General features: G+C 44.4%; 1 protein-coding gene across 1 annotated transcript in view; it reads right to left on the bottom strand.

The window, feature by feature from the left end:
• robo3 (roundabout, axon guidance receptor, homolog 3) overlaps window positions 1-19,926 on the bottom strand; it is a 104,031-nt gene that overhangs the window by 19,318 nt on the left and 64,787 nt on the right. Inside the window, exons 7-12 of the mRNA XM_083985985.1 lie at window positions 19,377-19,501; window positions 15,843-16,014; window positions 12,659-12,864; window positions 4,130-4,211; window positions 3,021-3,189; window positions 12-178 (exon numbers count right to left, since the gene is read on the bottom strand). Of these exons, the coding sequence (XP_083842111.1) occupies window positions 12-178; window positions 3,021-3,189; window positions 4,130-4,211; window positions 12,659-12,864; window positions 15,843-16,014; window positions 19,377-19,501 (921 nt within the window). The remainder of the gene's footprint in view (window positions 1-11; window positions 179-3,020; window positions 3,190-4,129; window positions 4,212-12,658; window positions 12,865-15,842; window positions 16,015-19,376; window positions 19,502-19,926) is intronic.

Below are 19,926 nucleotides of genomic sequence, written 5' to 3' on the forward strand. Positions count from 1 at the left end.
TGCAGGCTGACCTTGTGTTCTGACGGGCTCGGAGATGGGGCTGGGGTCGCTCAGGCCGTAGGCGTTGACAGCTCGGACGATGAACAGGTAGATGGTGTTGGGGAGGAGGCCGGTGATTGTGTACGTTTCCATCTTGACCATGTCGGCCACAGTGTGCCAAGTGCTGCCTGCTGATTGGCTGGGAAAAGGCAGAAGAAAACAAGATGTTCAATTTCTGTTCAAGTATGTGTCATCTCAATGTCAGCCAGTATATTATGTATGGAGAGGGAGCCGCTCCTCTGTCAGCATCTTGGCAGTCTCTACACTCTGCTGTCAGTCAAAATGCCACGCCCCTCAATAATGCAGAACTTTGAACATGAATATAAGTTAAAGGGATAATTCAACATTTTGGCAAATTGCTGCAAAGTTGGACATTTTAACATGGGAGTCAAGGAGGACTGACTCACTGTTGGAACCACACTCTAGTGGTCGGCAGAGGAACTGCAGTTTGTAGCACTTCCTTATTGGCTTCATTTTTCTGCTCTGGAGCATTTCGCTGATGTACTTTCAATAATTTACGTGATTATTATGTAACTCACGATTATTCTGCAACTTAATTCATTATGGATTAATGTGATGAGTCACTGTTATCCAGAGCCCAAGGAGATTAATTAAAAATTACTAAAGTAATTAAAAAGCTGGAAATATTTGGCATGAGAAATGACCAGTGTTAAAATAAGATCATGTTTTTGTCAGGTGAATTTATTATATCTCTAAACTATAATTGCGTACACTGTTGAATATAGTCAGTTTGCACCATACTGTATCATGTTTTACAAGCTCAGAAGTTATGTATGTAAAATCAGCTTCTCCACTGATCCACTGCTTCTGTCTTCTACCTAAGAGTCCCTGAGCAAGACACTTCAATGCCGAATACAGCTGCAGCTGGGGGCTCCCTGTCAAGTAAAGTTAGATACCACGAAAAGGAAATACTTAAGTAAAGTGCAGCTTCTTCAGCCACCTTGAGTTAATGCACTTAATTACATGCTGCGTCGCCACAGAGAGACAACACGCAGCCGCTGTGCCTGTGTGTCTGCAGCGGCCTCACCGTGCATGCAGTGCTTTGCAATGCTGATTTCATGTGCAGCTACACAATTAACCAGTGCATGGGAAGATCTCAGGGCAATAAGCCGCATCTATTTTTGGCTTCCTCTAATATTTCCTCCGTGGTAAACAATAGCAGATGTGAGCAAAGTCACTTGGTTCAGAGAAGTTTTTTTTTTTTTTTGCGCTGGCATGAAGCTTCCCCTTCAAATCGTACAATTTGCTGTGTCGATGAATAATGTAATGAGGCTTGTAAGGAGGCTACAGCTGCCTGCAGGAAACAAGGGCACGGTCTTGGCCTTGTGGCGCCGGCCCAGACGCATTTATCCCACCACCACCACCCCTCAGACCTGCTCCGCTCTCCTCCCGTCTCCCTGTTGTCTTGTCACCTTGGCAGAGCAGCAGTCACTAAGGCCTCCCAAACCATTTGTTTTTACACTCTCACATTCTCCCCAAGGGCATTGTGGGGGATTGTGGCGAACCAGCTTCAGAGCCCGCACGGCACAATTAGAGCAAAGAGGAGAACGACTCATGAATACTCATTGTGTGCATACGTGTGTGTGAGTGCTGCCTGCCCTAAGCCAGCACTAAATTCAAGGTAACTTTGCAGCGGGAGATGCTCAGAGGGAGTTCAAACACACACACACACACACACACACACACACACACACGACGCTGTGGCTCCGACAGCGAGGAAATGAATGCAGCCTCACCGGGAGAACAGAAAAGTCTGCATTCGCGCACTAAATAAACACTATTACCCATCTTTCCTACAAACAAACCTCAGCACCTCAGGCAAGGAAATGTTATTGCAAACATCCCAGCGCTCACCCTGCAGCTTCTTTATAAAAGAATCAGTTTGCGGTTACCGGGGAAAAAGCGCTCGGCAGCCGGGGCCCGGGCCGCGGTGTAACGTCTGGATCTGATTAGGCTCTAACCGGTGTTCCCCTTCTTTATCGCATCAGGCGGACACATCTGCCCCTGTAACCCTGCCTATCTCCATCTGGAGGCCCCACCACTTCCATCCGAGCCACCCAAGCTGCTCGGCTGCATCTACTTTCCCCCTGAATTAATCCAAGGTGAGCTTCCTCTCAAGCGACTGAACCTGAGGGTTTTTTGGTGCTGTGAGGGCAGCTTAGGCTCGTGAGAAAGTTTCTGACATGTTTGTGATAGTTAGAGCTGCAGCAATTAATCGATTAATCGCACAATAATCAATTAATAAATTAATTGTCAACTATTTTGCTAATCGAATAATCGGTTTGGGTAGTTTTTTAAGAAAAAAAATCCAAATTCTCTGATTTTAGCTTTTTAAAGGGATAGTTCAACATTTTGGCAAGTTGACCCATTGTTATAATCCCTATAATTGTCAGAGCAAGCAATTTTCAGAACGGCGGAGCAGAGCCGCGAGCTGCTCGGAGCTATGCTACGGAGGCTAATGGGATTTCTCGGTTTCCCTCATCAAACTCATCAAATACACAATCCAACAACTCCAACTCTCATGGACAAGTTGTGACCTGCTCATTCACCACTCTATGAGATAATAACGGAACGTTATGAGACTAATATTCCGTTATTATCTCATGGTGGTGAATGTGCAGGTCACAACTTGTCCACCAGAGCGTTTTGGAGCTGAGCAGCTCACGGCTCTGCTCCGCCGTTCTAAAAGTAGCTTGCACCGACAATTAAAGATAACGAACCTACTGCTAAAACTATAGGGATTATGGCAATGGGCCAATTTGTCAAAATGTTGAACTATCCCTTTCACATTTTATTGACCAAACTAATCGATTAATTGTTTAAATAATCGACAGATCAATCAATAATTAAAATAATCGTTAGTTGCAGCCCTAGAGAACAGTGAAGGTCCCACAGACCATGAAGATGCACTGATATCAGGTTAACACACCTGATGATGATGACGATGTGGCGAAACTCACCTGAAGGCCTCGATGATGTAGGAGGTGACGGCGGCTCCTCCCTCGTGGGCGTTGGGTTGCCAGGTCAGAGAGACACTGTTCTTGGACACATCTGTGACTATGGGTTTGTGTGGAGGACCGGGCAGCTGGAAGGGCTCTGTGGTCTGAGCCACCGAGGAGTCCGCGCTCTCTGGATGGAGGGAGGGAGGGAGAGAAGAAAGAGAGCAAGAAGAGACATAAAAGTAGAGAGAGGAGGAGGAGGGAAAACATTTGATTAGAATGTGATTTCGCCTTTAGCATCGCAGCCTCATAACGTCCTCTCTGTGCGTCATTCCACTGAGGGCGGCTAAACATTTGCATCGCTCTCCCTGCGGGCCCCGGCTCCTCGCTTTCCAACTGACTCATGCTCATATTAGATCCTAACTAACCATTATGTCGCTAATAGTCAAATAACAAACTAAAGGTGTCGTCGGAGCGGCTTGTTAAAGTCGTTATTCTCTCATTTACAGCCGCTAATGAAATGTCTACTCATTGAAATATTTTATGTGCTAATGCCCCGTGGAGGAAATAAAGAGGGCACGGCCTCACAGAGCGCTGCCATTCAGCTGAGATGCTCCATTAGCATGTTTTTCACCTTTATTTACCCCCAGAAGCGTTATTTTTTCAACAACATTACCCTCCATACTCACAGTATAGTATGTGCAGTGCACCGTGGTAACAGCCTCAGGACCAGCAGGGGTTAACTGCTTTATTTAAACTCCCCATCAATTAAACAGTACTGGGACACTGTCTTTATAAAGTAACCGCCTGCACATTAAGAATTACCTCTCTGCTCATAAATCCTCTTATCTGTAGTCACATTTTACTGTGTCATTGATAAGTTCATTGCCGTTAATTAAAGCGGTAGAAAAGTGTCGCAGAGACTTTCCACCAAAAAAAAAAAACTTTTCCAAATGACTAACACAGCAGAAACAGGAGGGTTCATAATAAGGATGAGGCTCTTTCTACATTTCTGCTTTTCAGCTACACAAAGGTTTTTTAGTTATTTACACATCTCTGTGTTGTGCTATACCTCACTACTTCATACAACTGCCATTTGCATGTAGTTAAATCACGCGGAGACAATTTACCTTTGACTGTGAGCACTCCACTCCAACTCGTCTCTCCGCTGGAGCTGGAAGCCAGGCACGTATAAACCCCAGAGTCCGTTTCCTGGCAACAGTGAGATGTGTATCATTAGTTTGGTGCATACACACACTAAGCACACATGTGTATGTGCGAATGGGACATTGCGACACTGTGTTAATGCACCCATTAGCAGTGATTGAGACTAAATGTCATATCTCTCAAAGCTGAATGTTTGTACTCAGAATACTGAGCAGAGAGGAAGGAGGTGAGGATGAAAAGCCGACAGAACAAGATGGCTGCAACCCACAAAGCCGGACAGTTTTCATATCAAAGAAAAATTTGACTTTAAAAAAAAAAAGAAAAAAAAAAGATTATCATCATTATTATATCAGATACTCGCACACTGTGGCTCCCACTGGTGCTGCTGTGTTTAAAAAGCCACACATACAAAATACAGGTAAGAGCCACCTCCCTCTGTCTCTCTCAGTGTGTGTGTGTGTGTGTGTGTGTGTGTGGGGCTTCATGGAGGAAAACCATTCAACCTGAGCAAGGCATGAAAATCACAGATGACACCTTCTAAGTTCCTCAGCTGGAACCTGAGCACGTCCCGCTGACAACGGGGGCAGAATTATCGATGCATGGACAGATATAATAACACAGAGAAGAAATTCTTCAGTCCTCAGACAGGTGAACTTTAAAGGGACGCGGAGCCCCCATGCTAATGCAGCGGCGGGACTCATTTGCATGGTTCAGACGTCAAGTGCATGTGAATTACTTTGATCATCCCCTTTTACAGCAGCAACTTTGAAATAATATTTAACATCAGCCTCAGCTATTGAGCAAAATGCCACATTCAAGTCAAAAAAATAATTTGGTATATTTATTCAAATATGTTTGTCATTATCTTTTTCATTATGACTTTCTATTAGGAATCAATTATTGTTGACTTCAAATGTTTTTTTTTGGCACTCTACTTTAATTAACCGTTTCTACTTTGGACATTTTGTCACTTGTAGGTATCCCCGTTTTTTTTTTTTTTTTTCATAAATGATAATTCTCAGTGGACTCATTTGAAATCAGAGCTTAAGTCAAGCTGGTGGCTTTTATGTTCCTCGTCTGATTCCTACACAGCGGAGGAGGAGAGCTAAAGGAAGGATCAAAAGACAGAATTTTAATGACCAGCTAGACGTCTAGAAATTTCTGAGGCTGGAGTCTTTTATACTGAACAGCTACTTAGCATTCTGGACAGGCTATGAGCAGATGTAATTAAGAGGTGGGTGATAAATGTGCCTGGGTATGCACATGTGTGTGTGTGTGTACATGTATGTGTGTGTACACATGTGAATGCTGGCAATTAAATATTTGGGGAGGGAAGCCAAAAGCTAGACGGGCTGTGAAATTGCTTACAACAGAGGAGATGTTGGGGGTCTCCACACTGGGGAATCTTTCAATGTGACTCTGAGGTGGTAACAACTCACCGCAGCTGCACCTCCGAACACGGTTTAGTTTGTTTGGTTTCATCCCTCTGTGTCACTTTCTCTTTCTTCTTCTTGTTTCTGTCTTTTTTATTCCTTTCATTTTTTTTACTGATTCATCCTCAAAACAGGAAACCGTTCGGCTACTGACGGACGTTAGAGGACAAAGACGATTCAGCCATTTGGAGTCAGCTTTTTAAGTTTACTGGTGTGATCTATGTTGTGGCCACAACACTGCTTTCATTTGAAAGAATTATGGACTTTTACACGGCAACATGTGGGGATGTCTTCAAGATATGTCCAGGATGTCTTCACAATGACTTTGGAATGTCTTCAGTATGTCTTCAGGATATGTTCAGGATGTCTTCAGGATATGTTCAGAATGTCTTCAGGATATGTTCAGAATGTCTTTATAATGTCTTCAGGATGTCTTAAAAATGTCTTCAGGATATGTTCAAGCTGTCTTCAAAATGTCTTTATAATGTCTTCACAATGTCTTCAGGGTGTCTTAAAAATGTCTTCAGGATATATTCAAGCTGTCTTTAGGATGTCTTCAGAATGTCTTTATAATGTCTTCATAATGTCTTAAAAATGTCTTCAGGATGTCTTCAGGATATGTTCAAGCTGTCTCCAGAATATGTTCAAGCTGTCTCCAGAATGTCTTTATAATGTCTTCAGGATATGTTCACAATGTCTTCAGGATATGTTCAGGATGTCTTCAGGATATGTTCAGGATGTCTTCAGGATGTCTTCAGGATGTCTTCAGGATATGTTCAGGGTGTCTTTATAATGTATTTATAATGTCTTAAAATGTCTTCAGGGTGTCTTCAAAATGTCTTCAGGATATGTTCAAGTTGTCTTTAGGATGTCTTCATAATGTCTTAAAAATGTCTTCAGGATGTCTTCAAAATGTCTTCAGGATATGTTCAAGCTGTCCTTAGGATGTCTTCAGAATGTCTTTATAATGTCTTCATCATGTCTTCAGGATGTCTTCAGGACTGTGAGACTGTAGACTTTTAAACAGAGACCCAGCTACATTGCACTGCCTTGTTTATACAGTGAACCAAACAAAGCCGGCATGATGCCACTGCCTGTGTGTTTTGAGGTAACACACGCTGGTGTTCAGGAGTCAGAGACACAATATGTAACGCAACATGGTTGCTGTCTTCTACACAGATGTCAATCCGGCTCCGTGACGTTGTCCACTGCTGCTCTATCACTAGAATAACTGTGTTTGTATCTTTTATGCAGAGAAGTTGGTGGAATAAACAAACAGGAGCGGCTTTGTTTTGTGTTGTGTGCTCCACTAGTTGTGTGCCCAAGGATGTGTGCTTAATATTCACACTGAAAACTGCGCGCAACAAAGGAAAAAAGAGGACAACTGAGGCTCTGATTGCTTAATAAATTCATTTAGCTCAAAAATGGTCATCGCCACCTATCACCCCATGTCTCTTCCAACACAACACCTCGCATGTTTTGAATTACAGGGCTGTTTGACCTAACATTCACCCCAACAAATGAATCAGTGCACTGGGAAACTATAAAAAGAGCCCCAGAAATTAGCTTTGCAAATGTTACATGAATAGCTTTTCCACACGGGACCTTTAGCTATTTAGGATTTACTTTGTAAGCTTTTTTTCTGCTGCTGAACGGGGCTTCTTGTTGGAAGCAGGTGGTGGTGACTGTCTCCTGATAAGAGCTTCATGCCATCACTGCAGAAGCTTACAACAACGTGTCCTCTGAGTGGTGGGGGGCTAGACTTAGCACTGGTGTATCCACCTCTGGACACGGCTGTGAGTGAAGGAGTGAAGCTTGTTGCTGAACTCAAACTGGTAAGTAATCAGCTGCTACAGTAATGCTAAGGTTAGCTATGTAGAAATAGTTAAATAGACATGAGGTCCAGTGTGCAATATTTGTCAAGGTTTATTGACAAAATCTGAATATATTACCAATAAATATATTTCTATAAGTGTATCATCATCACTATAAAATAAAATCCATTTGGTTTTCGTAGCCTTATAATTCTTCTTTTATATCAGATATAAAAAGATATTATCTACATAGCAAGGGTCTTGCTTAGAGAGTGTCGCCATCTTGCGCCGCCATGTTTGTACGGAATGGAGAATCCAGCCAACCAGAGAGCACGTTTCAAGAGTTTCATGTTCATAAATAAACAATATAATTATTTAATAGATAAATAATAGAATCGGAATGCTTCCCCTCATTTTACACACTGGACCTTTAACGCTCCAATCTTATTTTCTGCCCAAAGCCCAACAGTGGTGGTTGATGCACCTTAACAGTTATTGACTGCAGCAGATAGGATCGGTGCAATTTTGAAAAAAAACAAAAAAAAAAGGACAAATAACGTTCTGCAAATGGTCGCCTCAAGGACATAACAATATGTACTGTGTGATATAATTGAAAAAAAACAAAAAAAAAACAATGTTTGTGCACTTCCTCCACAAATGTGAACTCCACAGGTTTAAAACCAGATTAATTCTAATCAGAGACACTCAGGTCAGTTTACAGTGTGTGGTGAGGGCAAAGGGACTAACAGCTCGTCACATTCGCTGCACCTGTTCAAGCTGCTGGCTCTGTAAACACTCCTCCTGCTGCACACTGTGCATGTGGTCATACAAGATATGTGTGCGTGCCGTGTGTGTGTGTGTGCTTTTGTGAATTTTAAATGGTTTTTCATCTGTTTTGCTGAAAGACAGTCCGTTGTTTCCGCACAGTTCATCAATTTACATGCAAGAGCTAATCCAGCACAAACACAATCAGCCTTCCCTTATTCACTTATTCTGTGAACACGGCCCATATTACTCCCATTGAAAACCTTATACATTATGCAGAGGGATATGCACGGCAGAGCCTATCATGACTAATGCCTCGCTGAGCTCTGTTGACGCACTTGGCCGTTCTCCTCCCTTGCATCCGTGGGCCGGCTCATCAGTAACGCTGACAGAGAAATTACTCAGGGCTAAGTGGCTTGTCAGAGCGTCCTGCAGGACACGGGACAGGTGACTCTCCGGCCCCCCTACGCGCTCCTCCCCTCTCTCTTTCTATAGGCTCTGACCTTGGGTTGACCTGTGGACCAGCTGATGATGCGCCAGTCTGAGGTGGTCCCCAGATGGTGGCGGTTTGATCGGTGGACAACGGGGTGGTTGGGGGATGCAGCACGGAGGGCAAGGCGGGCGGGGTAAACAGCCGGGACACCTGACTATTAATCAAGGCCAGCAGCTCTGGGCACTGTGTGAAACAGATTGCTGAAAAATGGATGAGGCGAGAGGAGGATAGGAGGGAGGGAGGGAGGGAGGGAGGTAGGGAGGGAGCGAGGAGGAGGAGGAGGAGGATATCCAAACTTCAAGAAGGAATGTGAATATTTATATAATTAGGACTTTTTCTACTGTATCTCCCGGAAATCATCTGCCAGTCAAACTGAAGGAAACTTTAGTGTTTTTTCATTTAAAGGGATAGTTCAACATTTTGGCAAATTGGCCCATTGCCATAATCCCTATAGTTTTAGGAGTAGGCTCGTTACCTTTAATTGTCAGTGCAAGTTATTTTTAGAACGGCAGAGCAGAGCCGCGAGCTGCTCAGAGCTACGCTACGGAGGCTAATGGAATTTATTGGTTTCCCTCATCAAACTCATCAAATACACAACCCAACAACTCCAACAAATCCACGCTCTCGTGGACAAGTTGTGACCTGCACATTCACCACGCTATGAGATAATAATGGAACGTTACGAGACAGAGCTGTTTTCAAGGTAAATTCATGCAACACCGCTGATGCGCATTCTCATCGGGGGCAGTTTTTCTGCAAGCAGTCTCTGCATTTGCCTCGAAAACAACTCTGTCTGGTAACATTCCATTATTATCTCATAGCGTGGTGAATGTGCAGGTCACAACTTGTCCATGAGAGCGTGGATTTGTTGGAGTTGTTGGATTGTGTATTTGATGAGTTTGATTATGGCAATGGGCCAATTTGCCAAAATGTTGAACTATCCCTTTAAATATTTATATTTGTAAACAGAAGAAATAACTTTTTTGTCTTTGATTGTTGAACATCTGTGTACAGATGTGCGTGCGTGGTGTGTTCAGTAGCGAGGTTCCTCTTGCTGGTGGGTTTTAATGGCATGTATGGATATTAACATGCTGCACAGGAGAGGCTTGATAATGATGTCAGATGCTTTTGTGAGTGGGAGCAGAAGGGAGACGTGATTACTGACCAGAACACGCGTACGCTGGGGTTTAACGTCAACACATGAACTCGATTTCCCGCCGTAACCAGATTACTGCAGTAATCTGTTTTCTTTTGTGTCCGCGTGGTCCTCCGTCCTCTGTCTGCGCCGGCTTTGTTCGCCTCCTCCGTTGCCCAACTGTTCCTGTCCTTTTCCTTTTTTTACCTTGCCATTACCAACCCCACCCCCCTTCCATCCACACACACACACACACACACCATACTACGCCCACATCAACCATTTAGCAGAATGGCAGCACAAGCCTCTTTCTAACCACCACACACACACACACACGCTTCCTGTCTGTCCAGGACGTCTTGGCATTCTGCGAGGGACAGAGGTAGTGTGTGTCTGGCAGAGATCCCAGGGTAATGGCATCTACCCGTTGCCAGGGTATGAGGAACAAACAGACCATCTGTCCCCCTCCAGGGGCCCAGATGAGATCAACTGATTTATACTGATTATTTCAGGGGTTAAATGTGATTTATGAAGCATGATTTCATTTTTTTCTTCTCTGCACTACTTAAATTAGGCTCGGTGTTTTGAATAATGGCAGACTCAACAACAAAGATGTTTAAAGATTTTATGTATCTATCGTGTTATTGATGCAAAACGACTTCAAATATGTGATAATTTGGAAAAGACTTTGTTATTTTGTCAAACTATACACATACTGATGATATGTATTATTATTAGAGCAGATAATCAAATGAATAGCAAAGAAGTATCACAGCATGTTATCTCTAATGTGTCCTTGCCTCAAGGTGAACTCCATATGATTGTAACACATACTTACATTGTGTACCGAACAAAACCAGCTTGTCTGCGCCTCCGTGGGGGTTGTAAAGTCATTTAAAGGGATAGTTCAACATTTTGGCAAATTGGCCTATTGCCATAATCCCTCTAGTCTTAGCAGTAGGTTCGTTACCTTTATTTGTTGGTGCAAGCTGTTTTTAGAATGGCAGAGCAGATCAGAGCTACGCTACGGAGGCTAATGGGATTTATTGGTTTCCCTCATCAAACTCATTAAATACACAATCCAACAACTCCAAAACGCTCTCATGGACAAGGTGTGACCTACACATTCACCACGCTGTAGCGTAGCTCTGAGCAGCTCGCGGCTCTGCTCCGCCGTTCTAAAAACAGCTTGCACCGACAATTAAAAAGTTAACAAACCTACTCCTAAAACTATAGGGATTATGGCAATGGGCCAATTTGTCCAAATGTTGAACTATCCCTTTAACATGTGACATCCAGGACCCTGACTCTGTGTAGTAGTTTGTCAGACCCACTGTGGGGGGGCTCGAACCAGCGAGATAAAGTCACGTTCCATCGGCACAAGTGTCCTGTGAGTCACTGCTGCAGAGCGGCTGATGCAATCGTGATGATCAATGTGTCAATCTGTCTCTGTCTTGCCCCCCTCCCACCCCCCCCTCTCCCCATCCCCATCCCACCCTCCTCTTCTCTCTCTTGACTTTCATAGCTTTGGCACCAAATTAATTGCTGAGATTTCAGGCTGCCGTGAAATCAGTTTAAAGACGTCCTGTGCAACAGGGAACGAGCCGCTCGTTTAACTTTTTTTGACTCATTTCAAATCCATCTGAAACAGTCTGATGGCTTTTTAAATAGGTCACACACACACACACACACACATACACACATAAGTGAGTGGTGTTATTTAAAGACGCCCGAACCGACCTTTCTGTTTAGACCCCTTTGGAGCCGATTGTCTCCGCTCTCCTGTTTCCACCCTTCTTCCTCTCAGCTCTGATTTCAACGGGGGCTACATTTCAAACAAATAAATAATAAATCACACCCTTCCTACATGTCATCTTTGTGATCTCCTCTGTAAAAACCCGAGCCCCGTAGACATCTTTGAGGACACGTCTGTTTGTCTCTGAGTTGAATCTGATCGGATGAAGTCTCCAACACGGCGTCTTGACAGCTTCAAGAGCACCGGCACTTCCAAGTTTTGCTGCTCTCAGCTGTCAAAGTCGCTCCCCTTTTTTTTTTTTTATTCCACGCATGACGTGAACGCAGCTTAAGATGCTCTTCTGGGGCCTCTGACTCTTCAACTGTCTCCTCTCCTCTCGCCTCAGCCTCACGCTCCTCCGTCTCCATCTCTCCCGTCCTCGCTTGCACTGATGTGTTGAGGATTTAATTACGAGTCTCAGCGATCGTTAATCATTGAGAACCCACAATCAATTAATGTGTGAGCCTCCTTGAGTCTCTTGCTGAGGCTGCGGTGACCTCAGGTGCTTCGCTTCTCGCCCAGGAGGGAATTCTGGGCCAGAATGGATTTCATTAGCATCGAGTAAGACGGCTCTAACGACTGCTAATGGCCTCGCTCGCTCATTATCATGGCGATCACGCCTTAGCGATGGCGTTTCGCTACATTCTCTCCTCCTCTCCCCTTTCTCATAAAAACTCATCATCGGAGCCAACAGTAAAAACGTCCTCTGTTTAAGTGCTTCACACTGACCCCGTCGGTTCAAACTGTGCTGTTTTATCATGTGGGGTGTGTTTATCTTGCGTGAGTTGTGTCGTGTTTGATGTGCAAATAGTGATGCATGCGTACGGTGAATACATTTTAATGAGTTCAGTGGGAGGTGAGGTGTCACGGAATTAAAAGCTGTAATAAATACTAAATAAATGACTGAGTTGAAGGTCGTTACAGAGAAGCAGTCGATTTAAAAAATGAAAAAAATGAAAATAACAGCTGTGGAAAGTTTTTCACTTCCTGTTTCGTTGCTGTGGGGTTTCGCCGACAAACAAACTGTTATTGCGCTCCATCCGTCTCCTTTAAATACCTGCAGGTTGGTGATTTGAAAGGTGCCGTTGTCCATCAAGCTGACCCGGCCGTCGTTTCCCAGGATCCTCTGGCCGTCTTTCTCCCACTGGATGCTGGGGGTGGGGTTGCCCATGATGTGGCAGTGCAGCTGGGCGGTGGCGCCCGGAGCCAGCGTGTGATTGGCCGGTCCCTGGCGGATGATGGGGGGGACGCGATCTGAAGGTGCTGCAGGGGGGCAGGAGAGTGGAAAAGTTAGTTACATCGTGCTGAGCTTCAAAATAAAAGCACATAAAGTTCTGTTGTCATGTTTCTGTAGAATTTAGGAAACATATTGATATAAAACTTGTGTTTCTATATTCTCACAAAATACACAGTGGAGAGTCTGTACCACACTCCATCTCCTTGTCAACACAATGACACTCTGCAGTGGGAAAATGTGGCTACCAATAGACTGAAACATGATGATCATCCAGTGGATAGTCGACCTCATGCTGGTTCTCCATCCAGAAAACAGACTGCTGCTCTGACACGGGGATAACACAAACTCCTCAACTTCCTGTCTAATAGTTTCCAATCTCATCATCCAAGATCCATCCAAACAGGATGAATGGGAATAACACATCTCATCTTGATACTGCTGCACTTTGTGATCATTGTCCTCTCTTCAGTCTCTGGGTTACAGATCTAGATTCCTGCCCATGAAGCCACTGTCCTACCATGTAATAAAAACATCACCCTCTTCCACAGTCTCTCGGGTCGACCTCTCTCTGTGGTCCTGCTCCACTTCCACATGCAAATCGATAACATAGATTTCTGTGAGGCAACAACATGTTGATGCAGTCTCCTCCTGACAAGGCTGATGGACCACATGACAGCATCTTAATTATCTGTTTAAAAAACAACAGCCGTGGATAACATGGGATATGGACCTGCTGGATAACTGATTATTCGTACTTTGTTTTCCTCACTGCTGTGGAAAAGTTTTAGGCTCTGTTAATGTTTGATGTCCCATCAGGAGACATCTGATTGGTCTTTGATTTACTGTGAAGCAATGAGTGGTCAATGAGTCCAAACACAAAACCAGGGCCATTAAAGGGATATTTCAACATTTTTGGCAAATTCTCCTATTGCCATAATCCCTATAGTTTTAGGAGTAGGTTCATTACCTGTAATCATCGGTGCAAGCTGTTTTGAGATCAGCGGGGCAGAGACGCTACATTTCCCTCATCAAACTCGTCAAATACACAATCCAACAACTCCAAAACGCTCCAAAAAATTGTGACCTGCACATTCGCCACGCTATGAAATAATTACGTATACAGTAATTATGTAACATTATCACACATGAAGCAAATACTCGGACCTACTTTCGCTTTTGAAGTCACTCGACACTCAGCCATGTCGGGAATGTAGTTCCAGCTATGTATTTACCTCTAAAACAACTCTGTGTCGTAACATTCTGTTATTATCTCATAGTGTAGTGAATGTGCAGGTCACAACTTGTCCACAAGAGTGTTTTGGAGTTGTTGGATTGTGTATTTGATGAGTTTCATGAGGGAAAGCCTGGAAATATCGCACTGTGCAGAGCTCACGGCTCTGCCCCTATCTGAACCTACTCCTAAGACTATAGGGATTGTGGCAATAGACAAACTTGCCAAAATGTTGAACTATCCCTTTAAGAACCAGTCTGGATCTCACGGAGAGACACTGAGCAGAAACAACCTCCCTATCTGCTGAGTACAAGGAGAACTGGTGCTGCTTTAAAGACAGAAGCAGTAAATATTCATCTGATTTACCTTTGTTCCAGTTTTTCTGCAGAACCTTTCAGTCACTGGGTTTTGAAACCGTCCTAACTTTTACTTTTTAGTGCCTGAAACTTCTCTCAGCACTGGCTGTGTTTTCCAGGAACGAAACCACACTGGAGTTTTATAGATTCATGACCAAGAGACAATGTGCAGTCCACAATCTGTATTCCCACAGGCTGCCTCTAGTGTTCCAGTTGAAATGGGCTTACAGGGTGTGCAGGCCAGAATACATCAACACAGCTTCTGGGTCTCTTGACCCCCGCGTGCCCGCAGCCTTCCTGACGGTGATGGCAGCCACACGGAGACCACACAGAGCAGCCCATGAACTTATATGGCCGTGCTCCCGTGTCTGCTCGCCTGTAGGTTCAGTCTCGAATGTAAACACTTGTGGTACGAGCGTCGCCAAGCACCAGAGTAATGCTCAGTTTGGATAAGTCATAAAGAAACATAAAGTCATAAAGTTTTTTTTTCTTTTCTTTTCCTTTCTTTCCCCTCCTCTGCGGTGATAACTGCTGCTCCCACGTCTCTGAGCGAAACGACAACACCACGTCCCCGCTGGGCGACATTTTCCTACAGACATATTGCTCCGGCCCCTCTGTGCAGTGGGAAGCAGAGATACCATCAGATAACTGAGAGCTAACTGAAAACGTGCAAATGTCAACACAGGAGTTAGAGCAGACAGAGCTGAATACAATCCCTGTTTACTCTCTGAATGAATGGGAGGGAGGGAGGGGGGCATATGTTGCAGCAGGGTTATTTGCATAAAAACTATCACCAGTCGTCCCTTTTGATCTCATCAGACAAGCACTCCTGCTGTTTGCACATTTGAAGGAAGGGATATTTTAATTTGAGACAGGTTTGGATATATGTGGGATGGGGGAGGAAAGGAGGAGGGGGGGGGGTGTTATAACAGCAGATTGTGAGAAATAATTAAAGAAAATATGAAGCCTGGGGCGTTCGGTTGAAAGATTTGTGAAGGAATCAATGGATTTCAGAAGCTAGACAAGAATATTTCCCTAAAACACACACATGGACTTCGGTTCATCCAGTTAATACATAGACTGATTGATTAATTAAACTCAAGGGTATAAGTCACTGTCGTCTGAGGATACACACAGATTTCAATGCAAATGCTAATGAAGAATTATGAAATATACATTTCTACTGATCAAAGCAGCATTTTTCATTTGCTTAAGGTTTTTTTTTTAAAGCATCTACTGAAAATTTCACATCATTTTGCCAATATGTTAAATATATAAGAGCGTACAGAGAGGGGGAATTCATGAAGGATCCTTTAACAGTCCTTATTTTGTGTAATCAGGTTACTGTTCTTATGTAAATCCACACACCGCCTGCCTGCCTGCCTGTGTTAATGTGTGTTTTTGTGCTTCCACTCACCACTTTCCACCTCTAGCAGGGCTTTAGTCAGGATGCTGCCAGCCACGCTGATGGCCTGGCAGATGTAGTAGCCAGAGTCTTTGACTTGGACGTCGGTGATGGTCAGCTCGCCGCTCAGAGACACGGAGAAGCGTCCCGCCTGCGACGGCTCCTGGATGGGGAAGAGCAGGATCTGGAGGAGAGGAAACCATCATGAAGATTTTCATTTTTCTCCATCCTGCGCACTCAGTACCAACCTGATGAATGATTTACATCAGTTTCATGTACACGGTATCTCTTTGTGCATATGTCAGTATCTGTTCCTACGACAACAACCCATCAGATGAGAGAGGGAGGCGGTGTGGAGCGTCTTCCTCTGGGGCAACCTCCCGGCCTGTGACAGCTACATCCAACCGGCTGTTAATCACCTTTTACACACAAGCTTGGCTGTTCCCTTTCACCTTATATTTAACTCCATGACAACAAAAGTCTTTGATGCCTCATCTCGTCTCCTCTCCCTTTTTTACTCTTTCACAGTATGAAATAACTGGATGTTTCCTGGGTGTCTCGCTGAAAGGCAGCCACCGTTCCCAACTCGCTGCCCACATACTTCCTCTCCTCCTCTTCCTCCGTGCTTTCTCCTTTTTCTTTTTTTTTATCTCTCTCCTCCACTCTTGTTCTCCCTCTCTCCCACACACACACACACACACACATTCTCCAGGCCTCCTCCAATCTCACTCTACCCCCTCTAATCTGTACCTGGGAGCCATGCTACAGGCACCCACGCACTCTCATCAGGGCTTTCAGCGCATTCCAACAGGCTGCAGTGCTTATCACACACACACTCGCCTTTCTCTCGCATACACACACACACTTCATTTTCCCATCATCCACACAGGGTATTATTCACCAAAGCGTGAGTCTGTACAGGCCTGCATGTCTTCAAAAGTATGTATCTGTGTGTGTGTGTGTGAGTGTTTGTGTGTGTGAGTCACCCTGGCATGGAACTACAGCACATAGAGATAAACACAAAGGATGACAGTGAAGAACATGTCAGTGGGAAGACATGGAGGCTCTCTTTAAACTACATACATAGTAGGCTACATGAGAGTAGCACAGTAAAAGCTCCTTTTTCTTTACTGTGAACATTTGGATTTTACTGAATGTGGCCAAGATAGTTAAAGGGGACCTATTATGCTTTTCCAGCTTTTCAGACTTTTATATAGGCTATGTTTAAAATGTTGGATAATGGTTCTAGAGGCCGTGGAAGTGTCATATCCTGAGGTTAATGCATTTGGAGGTAAACCCTGCTAGATAATTGGGATTTCTCTGCACACCTGTTACACTCGGTTGCGCTGAGTTTTTTTTTACATGAGCTCGCGTCTACGTCGATGCGTGCCGGACTCCCCTACATGGTCATGCCGAGGTCTCTGCTCCAGCCGGCCCCACCTCCTCCCATGCTGCTCTGTTGTGCCTGGTGTCACAGCGGAGAGCGGAGCGGACTACTTCCTGCTTCTTCCCTGCGTGTTTTAGCGCCGTAGCGTCACTTTACTAAGTTTTATTTAGGAGTTTACGCCGACGTTTCATGTAAGTGAAGCTGTACCTGTGTGAGGAGCGACGTACCGCCGGGGCGACGTTGTTCGCCGGACCGACGTAACGCTGGACCGACGGAGCTCCGGAGCGGCTCCTCACACAGGCACAGGCAGAGCCCGTCTGCAGGCCTCCTTGGCCGGGCAGGCGTCCGTGCTCATCGCGGTAGAGAAAACCCTCGCTACTAAACATACCCGCAGGTTTTTTAGACGTTTACCGCCGTGTGGTTAGTCTATTTAGCAGAATGTTGGTCTCATTGATGAAATCTTGTGGCAGTTGAATCAGTTTGAATGAAAAGTGAAGCTGTGAGAAGGAGGAGGAGAGGAGGAGCAGTGCTGCGGAGCTCTGTAGTCTATGTGCACAAATCACCACATTTACATCAATAAATAACTGCTTTACAATGAACTGACCAGTCTGCATATATTTTTAATTTATTTTATATATTTATTTTTGCATTTTTATATTACATGTTACATGGTTACAGTAGCCTACATGGCAAAGACTACTCCATACCATCTTTGGTTAGGGTGAGACTAGGTCATGGGCACATTTCATTACACAATGTAGACTGGTCAGATGCAGACTGGAGATCTGGCAATTTGCCTACTGCAGATTTAGCTTTTGTTTGCATACTACATTTTGGCCAAATCAGTATAGGTAGGTACTAGTAGTAGACATCGTCATGGTAACGCAATGCTGAGGGAGTGGTTCATTTGCATTAAAGGGAGGGGCCACTGAAACAGACCGTTTTGCAGAGCCCTGTTTTTGAGAATGCTGTGATGTTTGATCTTTGGGGTATTTTGACCGAAGCACGTCACAGACATGTCTTTAAGACACCCAGGAACTATTTTAGTTTGTGCAAAAAGGAGCATAATAGGTCCCCTTTAAAGGAGAATTCCGGTCATTTTTGACCCCTAAATTGTTTTCCTGATGGTCACCCAGTGTTGGGGGGGAGCAAAAAACGTGACTAAAATTGATGCAGGCAAACCGGAGTTACACCATGGCTACCCGGCGCTAACGCTAACCTATGGGGGCAATTGTTTCAACCACAACAAACAGTCAAAAAACAATCAAATATCTATGTTACATGACTTGAATCCTTAAGACACGCCACTTAACTCATATAGTGTACAGTATAAACAGTATAAACTTTGTGTTTTTGCATGTAGTCTCTCACCTCAGATAGCCGAACTCTGAAACATCCTGGAAAGACATTACTATCCGATCACAGAGCGCCTGCTCTCCCCGCCACAGAAACGAACACTTTTTCCTTGTTGTGATGATTTCTTTACAAAAAAAACGGTCGGAGATATTTTGGACATTACCACTGCACTGCTCCACCGTTTATTTTTGTAAAGAAATCATCACAACAAGGAAATAGTGTTTGTTTCTGTGCATGGGAGAGCAGGCGCTCTGCGATCGCTTAGTAATGTCTTTCCAGGATGTTTCAGAGTTAGGCTACATGAGGTGAGTGACTACATGCAAAAACACAAAGTTTATACTGTTTATACTGTACACTATATGAGTTAAGTGGCGTGTCTTAAGGATTCAAGTCATGTAACATGGATATTTGATTGTTTTTTGACTGTTTGTTGTGGTTGAAACAATTGCCCCCATAGGTTAGCGTTAGCGCCGGGTAGCCATGGTGTAACTCCGGTTTGCCTGCATCAATTTTAGTCGTGTTTTTTGCTCCCCCCCAACACTGGGTGACCATCAGGACAACGATTTAGGGGTCAAAAATGACTGGAATTCTAAAAAAAAAAGACAATTATACAGTGATTATTATTATTTCTTATTTTCTTTATGTTTGATTTCGCCGCAGCAGAAGCAACAGGTTGGTCGGTGAAGCTGTGTCAAAGCCGAGAGAGAAGCCGCTTTGTGATTACAAAGAGCAGGGGAAGAAATGATAACCGACTACTGAGTTGTACAGTCTATTTGATATATTTAAATATAAATGTGACTCACCTGGCTGCCTTCTTTCTGCCAGAAGACGGCTGGAGGCGGGTTTCCTTTGGTGCCGCAGAGGAAGGTCACGGTGCGACCCGGAGCCGTGATCTGGTCCCGCGGCCGAATCACGATCTGAGGGGGCACTGCAACACAGGAGGCAGAGAGAGGAATGGTTTAGCAGCTTGAAACAGAAAATTAAGTCTTTATGTGTCATCCTTTTGTGTGTGTGTGTGTATGTGTGGGTCGGGAGTGTGTATAGTATGTGTGTGGTCAGTGTGCGATGAAAGAGTTTAATACAGTGAGACGGTGCCAGCAGTGACACTGAGTGCATTAAGCCATGACAGACCAGCAGTGATGACAGCAGCTCATAACTGGTAACTCTCTCACTCAACTTGTCTCCGTCTCTTTATCTCTCACACACACGCGCACATGCACACAGACTTAGATGCACTCTGAGGAAAATAAACCAGGACAACACAAATCTCTGCTGCTTTCTCTCACTTGCAGAGCATAAGCTCACAGTATTCCTCTGAGTGCTGCACAGGCCACAAACAGGTCACGTGTTGAA

This window comes from Trachurus trachurus (assembly GCF_905171665.1).
Source record: "Trachurus trachurus genome assembly, chromosome: 14".
Classification (NCBI taxonomy): Eukaryota; Metazoa; Chordata; class Actinopteri; order Carangiformes; family Carangidae; genus Trachurus; species Trachurus trachurus.